General features: G+C 43.7%; 1 protein-coding gene across 1 annotated transcript in view; it reads left to right on the top strand.

Annotated features, from left to right (window-relative positions):
* The window catches only part of svila (supervillin a), a gene marked incomplete at its 5' end in the record, with an annotated part of 71,527 nt that extends 49,191 nt beyond the window's left edge, over window positions 1-22,336 (top strand). The window contains 21 exons of the mRNA XM_083662719.1: window positions 1,010-1,090; window positions 2,604-2,690; window positions 2,982-3,159; window positions 4,171-4,343; window positions 6,941-7,096; window positions 8,625-8,761; window positions 9,613-9,760; window positions 9,851-9,996; window positions 10,264-10,439; window positions 11,092-11,245; window positions 11,673-11,955; window positions 14,111-14,265; window positions 15,188-15,293; window positions 17,032-17,239; window positions 17,786-17,919; window positions 18,272-18,427; window positions 18,980-19,123; window positions 19,293-19,414; window positions 19,719-19,874; window positions 20,128-20,148; window positions 20,884-22,336. Of these exons, the coding sequence (XP_083518845.1) occupies window positions 1,010-1,090; window positions 2,604-2,690; window positions 2,982-3,159; window positions 4,171-4,343; window positions 6,941-7,096; window positions 8,625-8,761; window positions 9,613-9,760; window positions 9,851-9,996; window positions 10,264-10,439; window positions 11,092-11,245; window positions 11,673-11,955; window positions 14,111-14,265; window positions 15,188-15,293; window positions 17,032-17,239; window positions 17,786-17,919; window positions 18,272-18,427; window positions 18,980-19,123; window positions 19,293-19,414; window positions 19,719-19,874; window positions 20,128-20,148; window positions 20,884-20,970 (3,008 nt within the window). The 3' untranslated portion in view covers window positions 20,971-22,336. The remainder of the gene's footprint in view (window positions 1-1,009; window positions 1,091-2,603; window positions 2,691-2,981; window positions 3,160-4,170; window positions 4,344-6,940; window positions 7,097-8,624; window positions 8,762-9,612; window positions 9,761-9,850; window positions 9,997-10,263; window positions 10,440-11,091; window positions 11,246-11,672; window positions 11,956-14,110; window positions 14,266-15,187; window positions 15,294-17,031; window positions 17,240-17,785; window positions 17,920-18,271; window positions 18,428-18,979; window positions 19,124-19,292; window positions 19,415-19,718; window positions 19,875-20,127; window positions 20,149-20,883) is intronic.
* Window positions 22,337-22,752: the final 416 nt, after the last annotated feature.

Genomic DNA, 22,752 nt, shown 5'->3' with positions numbered 1-22,752 from the left:
GTGTAAGTGTCTTTGAGTTTACCTAATTATGGGTACAGACCTGCTCTGTAGTGTAAGTCATGACCGCCATTCTAGCACAATCAACAGTGTTCTCCTGTGCCATAATCTGTTAAATTAAATTCAGGGGAATATTGAGGTATTCCAACATGTGTTAATGATGTAGTGGGTATACAGCAGTGTAACCACACCATGCTTATGATGTAGTGGGTATACAGCAGTGTAACCACACCATGCTTATGATGTAGTGGGTATACAGCAGTGTAACCACACCATGCTTATGATGTAGTGGGTATACAGCAGTGTAACCACACCATGCTTATGATGTAGTGGGTATACAGCAGTGTAACCACACCATGCGTATGATGTATTGGGTATACAGCAGTGTAACCACACCATGCGTATGATGTAGTGGGTATACAGCAGTGTAACCACACCATGCGTATGATGTAGTGGGTATACAGCAGTGTAACCACACCATGCTTATGATGTAGTGGGTATACAGCAGTGTAACCACACCATGCGTATGATGTAGTGGGTATACAGCAGTGTAACCACACCATGCGTATGATGTAGTGGGTATACAGCAGTGTAACCACACCATGCGTATGATGTAGTGGGTATACAGCAGTGTAACCACACCATGCTTATGATGTAGTGGGTATACAGCAGTGTAACCACACCATGCTTATGATGTAGTGGGTATACAGCAGTGTAACCACACCATGCTTATGATGTAGTGGGTATACAGCAGTGTAACCACACCATGCGTATGATGTAGTGGGTATACAGCAGTGTAACCACACCATGTAGTGGGTATACAGCAGTGTAACCACACCATGCTTATGATGTAGTGGGTATACAGCAGTGTAACCACACCATGCTTATGATGTAGTGGGTATACAGCAGTGTAACCACACCATGCTTATGATGTAGTGGGTATACAGCAGTGTAACCACACCATGCGTATTGAATCATCTGTTGTTTGTGCCCGTCTGTTTTGGTGCATCAGGGTTGGCGCCCCCCGATGCCCTCACATCCTTAGTGCCATCCAAACCCAAGAACAGCAGCTCCGCCTGCAAACCATATGAAGGTTAGTTCTGTCCCGCTATATCAACTTGTTATATTCCCTTTCTGCCTCTTACTGCACTCTCTTGTACCCTCTGCTTTCTTTCCTACTGTCACGCGAAGCCGTTCAGCTCATGCAGCAGTGATAATGAACACTGGACGGCTCCTATCTGATTTACACTTAATGACATGACTTTGTTACGTGCTCAACTGTCACCAGACACACATGACATGGCTTTGTTACGTGCTCAACTGTCACCAGACACACATGACATGACTTTGTTATGTGCCTCAACTGTCACCAGAGACACATGACATGACTTTGTTACATGCGCAACTGTCACCAGACACACATGACATGACTTTGTTACGTGCTCAGCTGTCACCAGACTCACATGACATGACTTTGTTACATGCCTCAACTGTCATCAGACACACAGGACATAACTTTGTTACGTGCTCAACTGTCACCAGACACACATGACATGACTTTGTTATGTGCTCAATTGTCACCAGACACACACAACATGACTTTGTTACGTGCGCAACTGTCACCAGACACACGACATGACTTTGTTACGTGCGCAACTGTCACCAGACACACACAACATGACTTTGTTACGTGCTCAATTGTCACCAGACACACACAACATGACTTTGTTACGTGCGCAACTGTCACCAGACACACGACATGACTTTGTTACATGCGCAACTGTCACCAGACACACACAACATGACTTTGTTACGTGCTCAACTCTCACCAGACACACATGACATGACTTTGTTACGTGCGCAACTGTCACCACCAGACACACGACATGACTTTGTTACGTGCCCAACTGTCACCAGACACACATTTGCCCAAAATCGATTCCTGATCTGAATTCCGATTGTCAGTGTCAATACATTGAGCTCACAGGTTTCCCTTCGGTACAGAATTTACTGTGACTTTATTGTGGTTCATATACATGTAATTTGGACACTATGTAATTCATTGCTTTTGTTTTTCTTTTAAAAGACAGGGAGGAGACGTCTGATATCGAAGGTGTATTCCCGTTTCTTTTGGTGTTGCACTGTATGCAATGTACATCATCATCATCAATGCCATGAATATCATCAACACTAATGTGGCTGATGTTGCAGTGGTGCTTCTATCTGGCTATGGATGCCTGATAGAATTGAAGCTGTGGGATAGTGTTTAGTCAGTCTTGGACGAAAATGCACGAGTCTGTGGTTGTTGGGGAAACGCCATATTTACAACAGTTATACAACACTATTCCATTGAATGGCTGTTAACTCTGCTTGTGACTGATTGACCGTTGTGGCCATGAATTGATGTGTTCAGATTAATTTGAATGCCATTGTATGCATCTACCCATCCTCAATAGTTGTTCAAGTCACCCAAAGTCATCAGTGGTGTCAAAATGTGACTTTCTGAACAACATAATCTGATTGTCTGCCCGTTCAGAGATGTGCTCTGTGCAAAAATCAAACGCACTGTATCTGTCTGCGTCTAACTGCTGTGTGTGGCTGTGCAGAGATCAAGGCCGTACCAGATCTGAACCTGGAGACAGACCTGAAGCTGGATAAACTGGAGTCCTTCCTGGGCAAGCTCAACAGTAAAGGTAAGTCTTGTCTGAGGTTGGGATCAGAGCATTTCACCCCTTACACATAATACTGAAATGATCTCACATTGTCATCATGCATTCATGCTAAAGTTATAACATAATATACTTAATTGATGCATGGCCCCTCTAAAGCTGGGACTGATACTTCATGGATTAAAATGTTCATGTGTCTCCTGTGGCACTTTTCTTTAATAGTGTGCAATGACCTACTGTAAACGCATTAAGGATTAAGTGTGATTGTGGCCGAAGAGACACAGCCATAACCATTCCCTTCTTGTCCCTCCTCAGTGTGTGGCCTACCAGAGGCTACCATCACAGTGACAGAGAAGAAGGTTAAGGAAGTGATGACCCTCGAAGACGAGACCTTCTCCAAGTTCTACCGCCATGTGGAGGACCTCCCCGCCGTTTCCAGCAAGGTGGAGATCGACGACGACTTCGACGCCATCTTCGGCCCGCAGACCCAAAGGTACGTGCTCACAACACCCTTGGTCATTTCAGAGACTGTTTATTAGAGCAAGACAGTCCAACTGCGATTCCATTCCTGTATCTGTGTCACCTGGGTTTTGCCACTCCCTCGCCACTTTAGGAGACTAGTGGCAGGTCCTGAATCTATTCACTCCAATGGAAGAAGTGAATGTGAGCACAGATTACTAGATTTTTTGGCCCCATAGTCCCCCCCATAGTCAAGTAAATATGGGACCCATTCTTCACAAGCCACATATCTTCTGAGCATTCTGATTGGATCTTGTACTGGGTTGATGTCAGATAAAAACGAGCAGCAAAATAAGGCACAAAAAGTCCATCAGTAATGCATTAGTGTTAAACATGCCTAAGCTTTGGGCAGCAATAGGCTATAATAACAGGAACAAGTTATCTGTATTTTATATCCATCCACACAACATTCACAACACTTCCAAACAAGGTGGGGAGACGGGGCGGACATGTGACCACACCCACTTAGGAGACAGGAAGTGTATACCATTTCATACGAGTAGCAGAATCATGCCCTCTTCCGGGTTCTGCATACGACCTAAGAGGGTTTTCTTCTGCTATTCATTTTTCCATAGATCTTTCGAAAAATCCTCATAAAAAGTGTTACTTTGTCAAACCAAGCGATTCACTTATATACAGAATCAGGAGAGATCATAGAACATTTCACTCGGACCAACAACAACAAAACTAAGACTAAAATCCCCCTCCCATGTCTTTTGTATTTGTTTTTTTGGTCTGAGTGATATGTTATGGTCTCTCCTAATTGTGAATATAGTTGACTCGCTTGGTTTGACCAAGTAACACTCTTTTTATAGGGATTCTTTGACAAATCTATGGAAAAATGAATGGCGGTCTGGCGGATGAAATCTCTTTGCTCGTATGCTGAACCCAGAAGAGGGAGTGACTTTAGCACTCTATTGGCGCAGTGGGAGTATCTTTGGTAATTCCGTCTGTGAACCACGGCCCTCTTCCGACCCCTCCCCAGGTTGACCTCGGAGATGGTGCAGCACAAGCGAGCGGTGCGCCCGTCACGCAACGTCCAGTCGTCCAGGAACCCGCTGAGGATGCTGGCCGCCAGGGAGGACATCAGACACGAGTACACAGAGCAGAGGCTCAACGTGGGCCTGCTGGAGAGCAAGCGCATGAAGGCAGAGAAAAGTGAGTGGGGATGGATGGGGAGCTGGAGAATGATTGAGACCGAACAGTCAGGGATGTGACATGTGACCGGCTCTTTCAATGGGAGAGTTGTTTGGCCGACAGTTGCTCCGTTTATTTTGCACCATGAATATTCTACATTCCAAATTTGCATAATAAAAGGCTGCCTGGTCTGAATGTAGTTTTTGATGTCACCAACTTCAATTCGTGAATGTTTACACATGAAACCTCTGTTATCAATCTGTTGAATTTGCCCAAGTTGTGTCAGCTACAGTATCAAATTGTTTTCCTTCATCAGCCTCCGCTCATGGCCAGTCGCATGGGAACCGAATTTGCACATTTTCAATCAACTGTGCAGTATTTGTTTTGTCACAGTGCTTTTATGAATTCACTGTCAGCTTCTCACTTTACTTCTATTGGTGCTGGGAAAAGTTACTGAGCATATGGGACAGTGGTTTGTGATATTGTCCATCAGGGGTGAGTCTAGGGGGTGGAGGGAGCCACCCTTGAAATCTGATTCGCCACCCCAGGTGCCACCCCAAAATTAGTTTGTTATGATTGTCTGGTGGCCATGTTAGAGCCAGGATCATCAAGTCAGTGCATTTTTTTCCTCTCAAAACAACGCACCTGTGCTACAAGAAACATGCCAAAGAGAAGACCAAATTAGGCATCTTTTAATGTGAAAAAAGCAAACAAAACGATATCTGACCAAACTGAATGGCAAAGACAAATGCAGCGCACACCTGAAGATAAAAACCATGAGATAATGGTAGTAGCCTACTTTTTGGTCCCGCTCTCTCTCTCTCCATAACTTCACTGTAGAGCTTTAATACCTCCAGATCACCTGAGTGCTGCTCTGCAATAGGTTGGCTATAAACACAAATGGCAAACAAACACAATCTCAGCTGAATCCAAAAAGTGATGAAAATGCATCCTTTCAACACAACACCCACACAGCAATGGGACCTGCCTACACCCTTCCTAATGCCACGCTCAGTGCCACCCTTGTGCCCCACCTCGGCCACACTAGTCAAAACGGCCTGGACTCGCCACTGTTGTCCATTCACTTTTACACATGTGACATCTGCAAAGGAAGAGTGCAAGACATTCAATGGACAGTAAACTACACATATCACTCACAGACATTCATTGATACAGTATACGCAATCTATAAATCCGTCCGTGCTACAAATAACCACACAAACCACTTGGGACATCACATACAAACGGCAATGAACTGACCTACATTTGGGACTTGTCTTGGTTTCCTGTCATTGTGCAGAGCAATCCTCAAAAGCTGAGCATTGTTTTTGTACCATTGTAGGCTGCACGTGGTCCGCAGCTTCCTTTAAGAGTGATGTCACTAAACCCACAGAGTTAAAGCCGTGTTACCTCCTTCATGGCCTTTGACAGCAATACAAACATGTGATATGCCTCTAGAGTGTTGTGTATCTGACTGTTGCTGTAGTACAGTGACCTTTAAAAACATGTGATATGCCTCTAGAGTGTTGTGTATCTGACTGTTGCTGTAGTACAGTGACCTTTAAAAACATGTGATATGCCTCTAGAGTGTTGTGTATCTGACTGTTGCTGTAGTACAGTGACCTTTAAAAACATGTGATATGCCTCTAGAGTGTTGTGTATCTGACTGTTGCTGTAGTACAGTGACCTTTAAAAACATGTGATATGCCTCTAGAGTGTTCTGTATCTGACTGTTGCTGTAGTACAGTGACCTTTAAAAACATGTGATATGCCTCTAGAGTGTTCTGTATCTGACTGTTGCTGTAGTACAGTGACCTTTAAAAACATGGGACCTTGAATGTCAGACCTGGCTTTTGTCTCATTCTAAATCTGTGTACATGGATCAAATGTAATGGCGTCAGGCTGTGGCACTGCTCAATGTTTTGGGTGCCATGTCCTTGCCGTTTGCCGCAACCCCATTCAGATTCTGGCCGGTGACAGTCACTTATATTGTCCAGAATCTACTGAGCTACTACATTTTATTTGTACACGCTTTCTCTCTGTCTCTCTCTGTATATGTATGTGTGTTTTTATATCCCTCCACCATGGTACTTTGCATGTGGGACAATATACTGTATTGTTACACCTGTGAATATAACTCAGAGCAACACATGATAGAAACTTCATACTTACACGCCACAGGTTCACCAGAGTCATTTCTGGAGCACTTTGCTGCATAGCTACAGCTGCATATTATCAAACTACTATAAGTGCTTTAAGATACAGAGTTCATATTAATACTGCCCTTGTGTTATGTTGACAGAAATATTTGTTGATTAACGCGTTAATTAATGCTGTCATAAACTGGCTCTGTTTAATTCAGCTCAGTTGATTAATATATTTGGAAAGAATTACAATATGCATAAAAACACAGGGCAAACACATAATCATGAAAAATAAAAATAAAATAAAAACATTACTCAAAAACTATAGCAGTCAAAAGTTCAATGTCGGCCATTAAGTAGTTTGATAGCACTGGGGATGAAAGAGTGTTAGTTAATGTATCATGGTGATTATGGCGGGACATTAGACAGCTTTGGTCTCACCCCCGTCTCTGTCCTCTGTCCCTTCCCCTCCAGTGAATAAGAACTCTGGTTTCTCCGAGGTGGCTCTGGCCGGTCTGGCCAGCAAGGAGAACTTCAGCAACGTCAACCTGCGCAGCGTCAACATCTCCGAGCAGATGTCTAACAACAGCGCCGTGCCCTACAAGAAACTCATGCTCTTACAGGTCAAAGGTCAGTTCAGTCGTGGGACCAAGCTGACAAACAGATGCACCTGCTCTCATACCACTGCTGTATTTATGGATTTTTCATTATTATTTAATTTTATTTATCGGTTTATTTTTTTCACAGTCTCATTTTCTTCTCAATTTCAGTTTACGATAAGTTTGAATCACACACTGAAACCCAGAGAGTCCAGACTATATAAAGCCCAGTGAATGATGTGTGGTTGAAATGTGCACTGATTAATAAATAATGGCAACCACGATCCCCTTAATCTTACCTTCTATGGCCATAATACCAACTGGGCAATGACCTAGAAAAGTTACATTGAGGCCAGTCCCCTGGAAGAAACAGGCCAGGGAAGCAGCTTGTTTACTGGACAGACAGTAGAGATTTGCCATCAGCGCTGTTGAGGCCAGCCAATGAGAACGGTGAACAAAATGTCTGTCAACTTTATGCTAATCTTTTAAATTGCCTTGTTTGTCCTGCACAGACTTCTCTTCCTGTCTGGAGAAATAAGAGTATATCATACTGATGAGTCAAGATAACCTCTTAAAGCAGCACATTAATTTCAGAAGTCGGAGGAGTGGAGATATAATTGGCATTTTAGACAAAGCGGTTGAGGATGCTGCTTGAAGGGTGTCCTTTCCAGAGGATATCTAAACTGGGAGACGAGGGGGAGGTGGTCTATTTTGGTGTCTTGCACGCACCTTCTCCACGCGTGTGTCTGTGACAGCTGCGGCCTTAAATCATTCTCCCCAGGTCAGCTCACGCTATCCCGGCCTGATCCGCTCTCCCAACCTTCCCACTGTCTGTAATCCAGACCAAATCCACTAAAGCAGGGGTACCTCTTTACTAGGGGGTGAACTATTCCACAGTCATTGGAATAGTTCAAGCCCTTTCTTTGGAAGAGGATCTGCTGGCATGCCTGGATTACCTGCAGGCCCACGGGACCCCGAATGCACCGGCTTTCTGTTTAGAATCTAAACTGTATCTACATCAACTTTAGATACGTTTGTAATTTAATTGCATATTTACATGCATGCGATATATCGAAATACGAAAATGTGACAATACGCATCGTTTAGTAGAAAGATTAATCACAATATTAGCTCCATCACAAATTCACAAGCTCTCCATTCAAATTATTATTATTCGCACTTTGTAATGACAGTTTTAAATTGTTGTTTTAAATTCTAGGAGCCAGTGCCATGATTGCTACTAGACAGATTTGTGGCTTAGAAATGACCATAATTCTGTATAGTCAGACTTTGTCATTGAGCTTTTATTTATTACACAGTATCGTGGTGTATTTCATTGGGAACTGCATACTGAGTATTGAATTGTAACGTGAGATAAGTATATCAGGGTATACAGGGTCAAATGGTGACTGGCAGTGAAGGGGGACATGGTTGCCCTGAAGCCCATACCAGGTTAATCCAGGCTCTCTGACAGCGATAATCAGAAGTTAGAACTGTCCCTGTCTGATAAGCTACTTGTCTGTCTGTGTGTTTGTTTACTCCTGCCTGTGCAACACCAGGCCGACGGCATGTCCAGACCAGACTGGTGGAGCCCAGAGCGTCTTCTCTGAACAGTGGGGATTGCTTCCTGCTCATCACACCGCACCACTGCTTTATCTGGACCGGCGAGTTCTGCAACGTTATTGAGAAGAACAAGGTGAGTCTCGTGATGGAAAATAATAGTCGCTAAAAAAGAAGAAGCCGGTATTGGTTAGTTTACATTTTAATTCAGATTTGTGAGTGGATCTGAACTTGTTTTACAGCCTTTTAACCCATTGATACCTGATGCAGCATTTGTGTGTGTATTCCTTTAAGACGCGGTTCGCAGTCTTAAAGGGATACACACACAAATGAGGGATATAGGCCTACACACAAATGCTGCATCAGGTATCAATGGGTTAAAGAGCTCTGTCATATCAACGCAGGGTCGAGTGAGGTTGATGATGGTATGAGTGTCGGGCTTCACGTGCAGGAAGTAAACACAGGCCTGGGAGGAAGTAGCAGTGGTGCAGCACAAGAAGTGGTGTGCGTGGGCAGACAGGGAAGTGTGTGTGTGTGTGTGTGTGTGTGTGTGTGTGTGTGTGTGTCTGTGTGGTGGGGGTGGCAGCTGCAGGAAGCCCCTCTCTGAAACACAGACCAAGGCTATTGTTCAAAGCCCGGCCTGGCCTGATGACCTCTGGTTGACTGGAAAGAGCATTGACCTCAATCTGACTAGTGCAGCTCTTAGCCATGGCCCACATTATTTATGAGCGGTTGTAGATACACAGTGCATTATAAATAAGAGGTTTACTCTTGTCGAAAATAACAGATGGCAGACCTAAAGAAAGAGTAAATTTACTATTTGAAGGGTAACACACAGACTCAATCCTTTATATTTTACAGATTTTGAACGATGAACTTCATTTTCTTCCCAGAATGGATATCTATTTATTTCTCCATGTGCTTTCTCAGGAATATGTAATGGTAGTTTTTTCCAACATATAAAGAGTCTCTCTCTCTTTGGTGCAGACTAAAGAGTTGGCCAACTTTATCCAGACCAAGAAGGACTTGGGTTGCCGTGCCAATTACGTCCAGGTGATCGAGGAGGGCGTCAACACACACAGCCACGCCTCCAAGGAGTTCTGGAAGATCCTGGGAGGACAGGACAGTTACCAGTGTAAGGAATAGTGTCCGGCAAAGATATTTCCTTCTTTAATTCATTCACTAGTAGGCACCTTTTGAAAATCGGTCTCTTTTTGCTTGGTAGCGGCAGGGACCCCAGATGAAGATGAGCTGTATGAAGGTGCCATCGTGGAGACCAACTGTATTTACCGCCTGATGGATGACAAACTGGTCCCTGATGACGACTTTTGGGCCAAAGTCCCCCGCTGTTCCCTGCTAAACCCCAAGGAGGTAAGATATCTGTGGCCGCCAAATTAGATACCTATTTTTTGTTTTGTTTTGACATGGAAAAAGCTGGTCAAAACTTGAGGTATCATGGACAAGTAAAGCAGTTGATCAGTCGGTACATAAATATTTCATATGTGACTCTTAAGCCACCGTTTTCACCTTTCGAAGCAAACTGTCCCGTTGAACAATCTGCTTCGTCTGTCATCTCAGACCCTACGGCCATGTTGGATTGAAAGACGGCAACTCTCCCGCTCTGTGTTTCCTGTGCAGGTTTTGGTTTTTGACTTTGGCAGTGAGATGTACATTTGGCACGGGAAGGAAGTGACTTTGGCGCAGAGGAAAGTGGCCTTCCAGCTGGCCAAGCACCTGTGGAATGGCACCTTTGACTACACAAACTGTGACATCAATCCGCTAGACCCGGGAGAATGCAACCCCCTCATACCCAAGTAAGGAAACACACGTACAGTGCAGTACCGCAGTGCAGATGCAGACACACAGATAGACTAGATCATCTGAGCTATGTGGTGAGCTGCACAGGACTGTGTTTTGGTATCCATCAGATCCTCTCATGCCAGCACAGGTTGAGTATTTCCACATTGTGTTGTTCCCACTCTGCAAAGTCTACAGGCTGCCAATTCAGAACAGTGTGTGTGAACAGTGTTTGCTGGCTAGGCTGATTTCCGAGCAGCGTGTGTGAACAGTGTTTGCTGGCTAGGCTGATTTCAGAGCAGCGTGTGTGAACAGTGATTGCTGTGGCTCTGCTGATTTCACAAGCTCTAAATGGGCAACGCTGTCATCTCCCCGCTCAGGAAACTTGTCTCTCCTTATTCAATAAACAAACTTGGATATCAAATTGTCCGCCAAACTATACATATTAGGGTTAGATCAGTATATTGGTTTGCCGATGTATCCAGCCGTTTATTAAATATCAAATCCTCACAACACTATTGTAAATCTCTACCTGAGTTTGTTATTATTGAATGAATACCACAAAACTACAGAAGTGAATGGTGCATCAAGATGATTTTCATTGATGCTAGAGGTTGAGGTATTGGAAGTATACAGTTTTGTTTCCTGACTTATCCTCTTCACCTGTAGGAAAGGCCTTGGTCGTCCAGACTGGGCGGTGTTCGGCAGACTGACCCAACACAACGAGACCACGTTGTTCAAGGAGAAGTTCCTGGACTGGAGCGAGTCCAGGATATCCCCCAGCCCCACCAAGAATGGCAATGAACACATCAATGACCAAAAGGTAAAGAGATGAGCAGAAAGGGTCTTGCTCCTCTGTCTTATCTGTCATGAACATGGCACAGAGAGCTATATGCAGTTTCAAACCCATTTCAAAGGCAGAAGTCATTCACTTTCAATTCACTCTATTGTATAAATAAATACAATTTGTCAGAAAAATAAATACCCAGTAAAGTGCAGATACCTGAAAACCTTACTTAATAAATACAGTAACATAGTATTTTTACTTAGTTACTTTCCATCTCTGTTAAGAAGTGGGCAAAATCCAACAGAATAGTACCTCCCATAAATCTGTCGAAGATAAAAGCAACTTGATTTTTGGTTTGTTTTTAATGATTTATTTTTTTTACATGTTTTTCTTGCCTGTCTGTGTTCCTATTCCCACATTCCCTCTCTGCCATCACTCTTACGTCCATCCTCCCTCACCCCAGGAGCAGCCCATCACAGAGCAGCCTCGAGCATACGACGCCTCCCTGATGCTACCCCCGCACCAGGCGCCCGTGCGCAGCGTGCTGGACGGGCTGGACGTGGGCCGGGGCTACGGCCTGGTGGAGGGCGAGGAGAGGGGGCGGAGCTACGAGGTCAGCACGCTGGCGGTGGAGGTGTGGCACATCCTGGAGTTCGACTACAGCCGCCTGCCACGCCAGAGCATCGGCCAGTTCCACGAGGGAGACACCTACGTGGTGAAGTGGAAGTACCTGGTCAGCACCGCAGGTTAGTGTTGCCGGATGCACTACTACTACACCAGTTTTGTCTTCTGGCTGTTATGAACCAGGACTTCTACACATTCAGTCACACTTAGTTAAGGCCCAATTATACTCTAAGTTAAAGACGGAACCGAACAGAGCCTTCTGTCCGTACTCTGCGTTCATTTCATGCGTATTTCTGTCTGTCCTCTGAAAGCTTAAGGATACGCATGAAACGGTGCAGAACCACACACTCACACATTTGACTCTCTACTGCCCACTGGTGGATGTATTGCTTAACATGATACCAACGTGAAAGACGCATGGAAGTATGTGGGCAGCCAGTGACAATATTACACCGTTTGAAACGGACGCATTTATTTTAGTATAATTGGGCCTTTAATTGTCTTTTGATTTCTCTCTTTCTTAACTCGCACAGTATTTCGGCTTGCTCCAAAGCTTTTCATGTCTCTCAACTGGAAAAACTATCCCTTTTAACATGTAGTCTATAGTATTGAATATTATTTCCTTGAACGAAGTAAAACAATATGACAAAAGAGGGGGATCATTCCTTGTTTGAAGATATTGGCACTTATCATTAATTCCACTTGTGCAAGTGAAACCGCAATGAAACAATTCAAAAAGCCTCAATCCTTAAAAAAAAAAAAAATTTAAACAAGATTTCATGTAGTGAATATGCCACTAAAGGGCATTTTTTGCAGTGTTCGCACAGTTCCTCTCTTCCTGAGAAGCCATTCCACTAGTTGAACCTAGATTTGATGTGGGTTACTGTAGACCTCGGCCAATCTAACTGCACACGGCGTCCCCCCTCTGTTGACTCACTCTGAACACATCCAAGAATATCAGAAGCCGTCTCTGATTTCGACGCCAGTCCTCTCCGTTACACACCATGTGGAGACGTGTTTCCATGCCAGGTTAGATTCCCCTGGCTATTCTCTTGTCTCCATGTGTCTTCTCTGTCTTCCATTCCTCCTTCTCCTTGTGTTTTCCTAAGTCATGGTAGTCAACCACAACATAAGCTCCAGAGGAAAGTCTTCCAAGGTGTTCTGTAAGGAATCCAACCCACTAGTTGGTTATGGCAGGCCACAGTCTTTCAGTAAGAGACAGTGGAGAAAAGCAACCACTGTGCTTTTATTATAATTTAATCTAAGAAATGTAGCTGTAAAGTTTTTTCAAGTGAAAATTATATGTAAATATTTTTAGTAATTTATTGTCTGCTGCCCCGCTCCCACCTAAAGAACTATAGGACCTTTCGGGTTTGCACCCAATTTGGCTGGCAGGACTAGAGTGGCCGCCCCCTGCCCCAAACATAATATGATTGGTCGACTCCAAAGAAGTCAGTTCTCTATATAACAACCAACTGTTTTTTTTCTTTTTCTTTTTTCAATTTCAATTTTAACAAAATACAAACAAAACAAACGAACAGCTCAGACACAGGAAAGGAAAGAAAAACAAACAAACAAACAAACAAAAACATCGACAATAATGTGGTGATACCGTCCATATAAGGTGCTTATGTGCTTGTAAGGAATGTTGTGCGTGGGCCGCCTCCAACCTCGTCGAGGTAGGCCAGAAGCGGGTCCCAAATAGTTAGAAACTTATGAAGTGAGTTGTTTCTCAGGGATCTGAGCCTCTCCATCCTTATGACCTAGATCATGTCCGTCAACCACATTCGGAAAGGAGGCGGAGAGGGGGACTTCCACTCTTTCAGGATAATTTTTTTGGCAACAGTTGTCCCCAGTGTCAGAGACTGTTGCACAGCTTTGGGGAAGCCCAGAGAGGTCTCCGAGCAGCCGAAGATGGCGAGTCCTGCCTCCGGCTCAAGGGTTATTTTGTAGGCCTTAGAGTACCAGTCAAATATTTTGGCCCAGAATCCCGTCAGTGAAGGGCAGAACCAGAAGGCATGAGACAAAGTGACAACCAACTGTGTTTTGATTGACAAAGAAGAAAGTGGAATTTTGTCTTTTTTTATGGGAACAAGGAACATTCAATAGTGTAAAACCTGTAAATTTACTTCATAACAATTTACCGGCCGCATATAAGCTCTGTTCCACAAATAAACTGACTGGCAAGCAACAGTTAACAATGACAACGTAGTTTTACACACACACACAGCCTACTTTCTGTCTTTCTTACAAACCTCTCCGACTTGTCTCTGTTAGTTGGGAAGAGGCAGAATCCGGAGCAGCTGCGGACGGCGGGAGTGGGGAAGGAGAAGTGCTGCTACTTCTTCTGGCAGGGCCGCAACGCCACCGTCAGCGAGAAGGGCACGTCCGCACTCATGACTGTGGAGCTAGACGAGGAGCGGGGAGCGCAGGTACGTGTGTCACATGGAGTGTGTGTGTGTGTGTACCTGATTAGATTGGTTTTATTTAGCACAATTAAAAGAGGTGCACATGGATATAATCTTTTTGAGAAAGTAGCTATTCTAACACATTTCTTTTCTACTAAATAAATGTCATAGAGGTAAGAAGCATAATGTACTGGCCCATACAATATTGCAGTATGTGAGGTTAGAGTAAATTAAACTAATATAATGTAAGTAGACAAGCACGTTGGCTCAGTGGTTAACGCTGTTGCCTCACAGCAAGACGGTTCCGGGTTCGAACCCCGGTCTGTCCCAGGTCGTTTCTGTGTGGAGTTTGCATGTTCTCCCACCATCAAAGACATGTATGTTAGGGTTAATACTCCTGTCAGTGCCCCTGACCAAGGCAATGGCAAAAGAACTGGAGTTGGTCCCCGGGCGCTGCACTGCGCCTGCCCACTGCTCCTAGTTCTAGGAAGGTTCCTAGTAGAGAATGGGTCAAATGCAGAGGAGGAATTTCTCCATGGGGATAAATAAAGGATAACTTAACAATTCTGACCATTACAGTATCTGTGTACAACATGTGTTTGTGAGAGAGACAGTCACTATATGGTAAATGGCCTGCATTTATATAGCGCTTTTATCCAAAGCGCTTTACAGTCAGTAGGTACATTCACCCATTCACACACCGATGGCAGCAGGTTACCACCAGGGTGCTGGCACACCAACGGGAGCAATTTGGGGTTCAGTGTCTTGCCCAAGGCCACTTCGACATGCAGACTGGAGGAGCCGGGAATCGAACCACCGACCTCTTTTATCCAAAGCGATTAGTGGACGACCCGCTCTACCTCCTGAGCTACATATGAGCTAGTTTTCTTTGTCCATTTGTTTGCTGGTGGTCAAAGCATTTGCGTGCATGTGACTCCTCCTCCAGGTTCAGGTGCAGCAGGGCAAGGAGCCTCCATGTTTCCTGCAGTGCTTCAAAGGAGGGATGGTGGTCCACTCAGGGAAGAGAGAGGAGGAGGAGGAAAATTCACAGAGTAAGCCAAGATTCTCACATCATAATAATACCATAAATAGCACTTTAAAAAAGACAGCAAAAAACAGTTACAAGGTGATTTATAAAACAAAGAGAACAATACTGTAGGTGCATAAAAAGCAGTTTGCTCTCTTCTGCTGCTCAAACTTTGGTCTTTATTATGGGGGAATTGGATAGAACTGTGACTTGAGCAGTGACACATTCATCAGTGGTACGCAATCTTTTCCCTACTCAAGAGCCGCATTGACCAAAATAAATCTTTGCAAGAGCCACAATCCAAAAAAGTCCCTTTCCTCCCATTATTTATTCTTAGATTTTTATTTATTTACTTATTTTAAGTAGGACATAAAAGAGCCACAACTACCCATAAAGGAGCCGCATGTGGCTCTAGAGCCTTGGGTTGAGTATCTCTAACCATTTGAAAAAGGGGAGGGGCATACTTGAGGAATAGAATGGTAGGTGTGAAGAGGTCCCCAACTGAAAACGAACAAGTTAAGCACATTACAAACACAAGAAATAAATTCATCTTTGGTTTTTGTTACAATTCTTTCTTCTGAGTTATATTCGATACATCAGCTACTGTATTCACCTTATGTTCATACGCAGGGGTGGGCCAAATTCTTCTGGGTTGTGTTAACACTTCCGGTGGTCACGGCACGAAATACAAAAGAGCGTCAGGAGAAGAAAGTTGTTTTTAGAGCAGGAATGCATTGAACATCGCCCGCAGCTGCGGTCTGAGTGATACAGATCAAGTCAGATGAGATCAACAAAAAGAAAACAATGAAATGGGCAGTTAACAGCAACATACTGAGAGACATCATTTTACAAAACATACCTGGACTCCAACATAGAAAGCTTCAGATGGTTTTCAGTCTCCTCCGAGGGCAGCGCGAGCCACTTACGTCTATAAGACCCGCAGACGTTAACGTAATTCCCTTGAATGCGAGAATTAACGAGCCAGTTACATGGCGTTGCATTCTTAGACATTGCCGTTTTCTTATATTTTTTATTTTACATACAATTGGCTAAATTATTAGTTAATTCAGAGTTAGATGATGTTGGAGCAGCCGGCGTTTTTTTTTCTTTTTTAGCTGGAAGTCATGACACAACCACACAAGCGGGTCAAATGGGCGTGGCTACATAAGGTGAATACGGCTCTGAAAGGAAACTATACTCACAATTGCTTTTTAGCCGTGCTTTCAGAGGGATGCATGCTCTTCTGCGGAAGCCATGTAAATTCAGCATATGCCTATAATGGCTGAGTCACTGCGCTGAGAGCTGCTCAGGACCGTGGAGAAGAATTGGATGTTGAGAATAGAAACCATCCTAAGGGATAAACATTCACCATCTCTTCTTCAGCACCCTGCATTTGCAGGCGCTCCGTACTTATACTCACCACCGATTCAACTGAGGTGTTGTTGTTTAGGCTGCAGGACTTGTGGAATGCTAAATTTAACACTTCACCCAAAATTCTGTCATCATCTATTCACCCTCATGCTAGTTGAAACACAAGAGAGAGAGAAAACCAGCCACCATCGACTTCCATTGTCCTGTGCTGAAGTCAATGTCAATGGTGACTGGTTTTCACTCCCTGTGTAACTTCACCTGTGTTTCAACTGGCATGAGGGGGAGTAGAGGATGTTTCATTTTGGGGTGAACTGTTCCTTTAATGCAAACACAACTGAAGCTATTTTTAAAGTCACATTCTAGCAGTTACTGACCCTCCCTCTCCCTCCCAGACGACTGGCGTCTGTACTGCGTGCGGGGCGAGATGGCGGTGGAGGGCCACCTGCTGGAGGTGGCCTGCCACTGCAGCAGCCTGCGCTCCAGGGTCTCCATGGTGCTACTGAGCATAAGCCAGGCGCTGATCTACCTCTGGCACGGCTGCAAGGCTCAAACACACACGCGTGGGGTGGGCCGCACTGCCGCCAACAAGATCAAAGAACAGTGGGTGGCTTCTGAACTTCTTTCCCCCCCAAAAAAGTAGTCAGTATTTAGACAGTGTTTTATGTATTTATTTCGGCAAACTTTAAACTAGTGGAACTCTTTATTTAACCAGGTTAGTCCCATTGAGATTAAGAAACTAAGGGAGAGCTGGCCAAGAAAGCAGCATCAAACACTGTAGATAAGTAACGTACAAAAATGTACAAAGTAGGAATAGAGTTACTGTATTCACATAAAGAAAGAGCAAGGTAAAACAATGTTCTCCTTTATGTGATTTTGCTGTATACGCGCCCCAAAATCCACTAGACCAATATCAAACCAGCATGTATTGTTCACAAGGTCAAAGCGCAGTTTAAACCTTCTCTTTCAACTTGAAATCAGTATGCAGTGAGTTCCATGAAGAGGGAAGACATAATTCCATTCTGACCTTAAGAACAGATAACAAAATCAATTCCTGGGATATCTATTGATCAGAACCTCATTACCCATATTGAAATAATAATATATAGCGTTGTCATTAGTCCATGTGACACCTTTGTCTGCGTGCAGTTGTCCTTTGGAAGCGGGCCTCCACAGCAGCAGCAAGGTGACCATCCATGAATGTGACGAGGGCGCCGAGCCCACAGGCTTCTGGGAAGCCCTCAGGAGGAGGGACAGGAAAGCATACGACTGCATGCTGCAAGGTGGGTGAACAAAACCAGCTGTTCACTTGTATTACGACATGCTCATATGGAGACCCATTTTACACCAGGGAAGATTACGGTAGTCAAAATACACTTATTTGACACAATAATAAAAAACGTGTAATTATAGGGGTTACGAAAATTGATATTTACCATTTATAGGAACTCATTGCAAAGGCTAATCTGTATGAAAACCAGTTTTGAAAAGCACTTTGCCTGTTTCCATCTTGGGTCACATTTTCTCATCTTGAATTCAACTGTCTTGAACCAAAACGCAACCTTTGTGGACTGTCTAACTACAGTACTAGCTACTTCAATTCTGCGTGTCTCTCTCTTCACCGGTGACCCTCAGACCCAGGCAGGTTTAACTTCACGCCGCGCCTCTACCAGCTGAGCAGCAGCTCCGGGGAGTTTGCAGCTGCAGAGTTTCTCTACCCGGCCAGAGACCCTCAGCAGGTCAACTCCCTGCCCTTCCTACAGGAGGACCTCTACACAGCCTCACAGCCAGGTACATATATGAGGGGATAGGCCAGAAGGAATAGAGAGCCAAAATCACACCCATTTCCGGGTTAGGCATACAAACCAATGGATTCCATCCATCATCCCCCCCCCCCCATATACATTTCATAAAATGCTTATAAAATAGTTTTACTTGGTCAAACCAAGCGACCCAGCTACATTTAGAATCAGGAGATACTATATTACTATATTACAACCCTAACATTTTATTCAGACCAAACAAAATGTATCTGTTTCTTTTGTTGTTTTTTTGTCAGAGTGAAATGTTCTATGGTCTCCCCTGATTCTAAATATAGCTGAATTGCTTGGCTTGACCCAGTAAAACTATTTTATCAGCATTTTATGAAATGTCTATGGAAAAATAAATGGCAGATGAAATCCCATATGCCTAACTGGGAAGTGGGCATGACTTTGGCTCTCTATAGGCGTAAAATTGAGTTATTGAATTGTGTTGAGAGAACCTTCCCTGAATAAATAAAGGTTTAAACACCACTATAAGTATGGTGTCATCTCCTTCTCGCTGTCTCTCTCCTATGTGAAGCTCTGTTCCTGGTGGACAACCACCATGAGGTGTACCTGTGGCAGGGATGGTGGCCTCAGGACAGCGAGAGCACTGGCTCAGCTCGCATCCGCTGGGACTCGGACAGGAAGTGTGCCATGGAGACTGTGCTGCAGTACTGTAGAGGTACGGTATGGCCTGATATTTTCACAGTCACGATACTGCAATACTGCATACACTGTTTGATTGGCAGCTGATCTCGGGGAAGTGCAGTGCAGAAATGTTAAATAGAGACAAAATACAAAAACAAGGCATATGAGGATGTAAAACAACCTTCTGTGCATCCTACCTACAGGAAAGAACGAGAAGAAGCCTCCCAAATCGTATCTGATCCACGCCGGTCTGGAGCCGCTCACCTTCACCAACATGTTCCCCAGCTGGGAGCACCGAGAGGACATCGCTGAGATCACTGAGAGGGTGGGTGGAAAAATCATATTATCTCAACACTGCAAGCTGTGTAATCTGATAAGTGACCAGTAGAGTTTCCACTGGAAGCCATGAGCCTACACTGATATACACCGTACCACACAAAAATACATGTAATACTTCAGAATGCGTTTACAGATACTGTATGTTTCAAAATATACTGGGGGAGAATTCTACAACAATTAGATCATGATCTTTCGAAATATATGAATATGATGTTGTGAACTTGCATGGGATTGGTCTGTGTATTTAGTCTGTGTATAATTGAACTGTGTGTCTGTGTGTCTCCAACCAGGAGGCAGAGGTGTGTAACCAGATCATTCTGGTGGAGGATGTGCTGGCCAGGCTGTGTAAGACCACGTACCCGCTGGCAGACCTGCTGGCCCGGCCGCTGCCCGAGGGAGTGGACCCCCTTCGCCTGGAGGTCTACCTGACTGAGGAAGACTTTGAGGTGAGACCCAGAACCCTCGCTGTACAGACTGTTTTTACTTTCAAGTGCTATGTGTAGCATTTTAGTCACATCTTATTACACATCTTATGTGTTAGCTCTTCTGTGTTGATCAGAATATGCTCTTGGTTATTATCTCTTTCTTCCTCCTTTCTGTCTGTGCAGAAGTGTTTGATTATGTTTTCAAGTCATCCTCCACCCATCATCTGTCTGTCTCCTTTGTAAACTTACCTATTTCATTCACTCCACCCTCCAGGGTGTAGGGGCTAATGGGAAGGTGAGTCCTCTGACGTGAGCATGGGTGGCCCACACACGTCCTGTTGCACAGCATCCTCTCTCCTCCAACTCCATCACCCATACTTCTGCCTCCATCTCTCTTCTCATTTCCTCCATAAGCTATTCTTTCTCAATTCTCTATCGTATGTCTTTCTAACTGCTCTATCGTATGTTTTTCTGACTGCTCTATCGTATCTTTTTTCCAGCATGTCATTCACTCACAATCTACAAAGTGGTGTGCTCATTTGTACTGAATCATGGAGTTATGAGATATTTGTCAAACCATTTTTATTGGGAAGTGAAGAATGGTGTTCAAAAAGAAGAAAGGTCCAAGGCAGACTTCATAAAGTTTAACTCTTCATTAAGATGGACATTTCATTGTGAAATTATTAAAAACATAGCTTGTGCATGTTAAAATAAAGCTGGGATACAACGGCACAAACCGTCTTCTTCACCCTGAAGAAGGCTGTTTGTCACCTGTTTGAACTTCCGAGCACTCCGGACCATTTCTTTCTGAATGATGGCTGTGTGTTTAATCTCACTCATGCATGAGTGTGTGCTCAGAGGGTTACGTTTTCCTTACGTCTGCATTCCTCACCTTGCAGGTGGCAGAATATTGTTTGTGGGTCTGTACTGTAAATAAGGGTCTGAAATGGATCTGTATGGTGAGCTAAAGGCTGTAACAGGATTGTATGCGTATTTGTTGATGGTTGTGCATGGCTGCTCCCTCCCACAGAAAGCCCTGGAGATGAGCAGGGAGGAGTATGAAGGTTTGCCCAGCTGGAAGCAGGTGAACTCGAAGAAAGCCAAAGGACTTTTCTAGGAATAAACCACAATAACTCTTTTTGTTCCATTTACCTGTGGAAGAGAACAGGCTCAGGATTTGGCTCTCCTGAGTGAACGAATGGAGGACTGAGAACGGACGAGAAGAGCTGCAAGTGTGGAAGAGGCGTCAGATGCGTGCCGGCCTTTTATGGCGTCGATTTCCTCACCCCCCCTTTCTGTGTTTTGTTTGGTTGTGTAAGTAGGAGATACATGTAAGTGGGTGCACTTCTGAGTGGATATGTGTTTGTTCATGTCTAGAGCTGGGTATTGGTTCAAATTTCAAGAATCGATTTGATTCTGATTCACAAGGTTGCGAATCGATTAATCCCGATTCGATACATTTCAATATCGATTTGGTTAGTGATACCAAAACGTGTTTTTTGAGCTGTAACCTGAATTACATAACTGTCCAGTTATGTAACACAGGGGTTCCCAACCTTTTTTGCACCAAGTACATTAGATACATGGGGAAAAAAGTTGCGGACCGGTTGTCAATTTTAATGGTTTTAGTTACACATATATTTACTCACCAGGTGGTGACAAAGGGTAAATAACAGCCTTTTCATCTGTCAATAAAGATACTTTTACAATTATGCACAGTGATTTGATTTCAGCCTATATAATTTCTAAAAGTAGATATTAATGATCAAACATTTCCATTTATGTAGCCTACAGTATTATGTTTTTGTTTCAACTACAAATATGAAACTATGTTTCAATTACCACACACGGCATAATATTTTAGCCTGTTTATAAAAAATCAATAAAAAAAATAAATCTCTGGACATATGAATCGATATCAAAGGATTAAAATAAAAATCGATTAAAAACCGGAGAATCGATTTTTTGAACCCAGCCCTATTCATCTGGCTTTTAAAATCTACACTATGTAGTTGAGGTATGTACATATGCAGGCCAGCCATTGCCCTTATCGTCAGCCATGCACTGGAGTGGGAGCAGGCCTATCAACCTGTTCGGCACACTCCAAATCAAACTCTCCGTTACTCTCGTATGTATGTTTGTGCGTTACAAATAATTTATATTTATATCAAATCTATATAGGAATTTTAGCTTTGCGAGTATTCACTGAGCTAAATAAAGTAAATTGTGTAATTAACGTGGAGGGGGTTTGTCATTATGTTGATAAATAGGGGGAAAAGTATGGTGTTGTTTACTGTACAGTAAACCATTCGCCAATGATGCAGCTTCGTTATGGTGTATCGAGTGTCTGGTTCAAGTGCTCATATGGAAGGAAGTGTTATTTTACAGACGAGAAATAAGGCATGGTGAGGACGAGTGCGGAAAGGTTGTTGTGATTTTTAAATCCTACAGTGTATAGTGCCTTGCTTTTGTGTACAGTTTATATACAGATCCTAGTCTGCATTTTTAAGACTCTTTGTGATATAAAGAACTATTAGAGAAATAAACACTGAAAGTTTTAAATCAGAAAACCTTTTCTCTCTTTTTTTTCTTTACTTGAGCACATCTCATCATATTGCAAAGTTACCTTACAGGTTACAGGTTTTATATTCACTGATTTTATATAAAATGTCATTAAATGGCGGGCGTTGACCAAATTAGAGGTCCTTATTAATATGAAAAAGGTTGAGATTGAATAGACTGAGCAAACAGCCATCACAATATGAACACTTTTCAGATCATCCTATAGATGGCAGTACAATACTAATTTCCATAGCTGGGAAGCAGCGGGTGGTGGAGACTGGAGACATTACTGGCACAGAAACACCAGATGATCAAATGGACTCCCTTCAGTGAGCCA

Source organism: Poromitra crassiceps (assembly GCF_964638095.1).
Source record: "Poromitra crassiceps genome assembly, chromosome: 2".
NCBI lineage: Eukaryota > Metazoa > Chordata > Actinopteri > Beryciformes > Melamphaidae > Poromitra > Poromitra crassiceps.
Note: the sequence above shows the minus strand (reverse complement) of the source record. Positions and strands in the feature narration are given on the sequence as shown.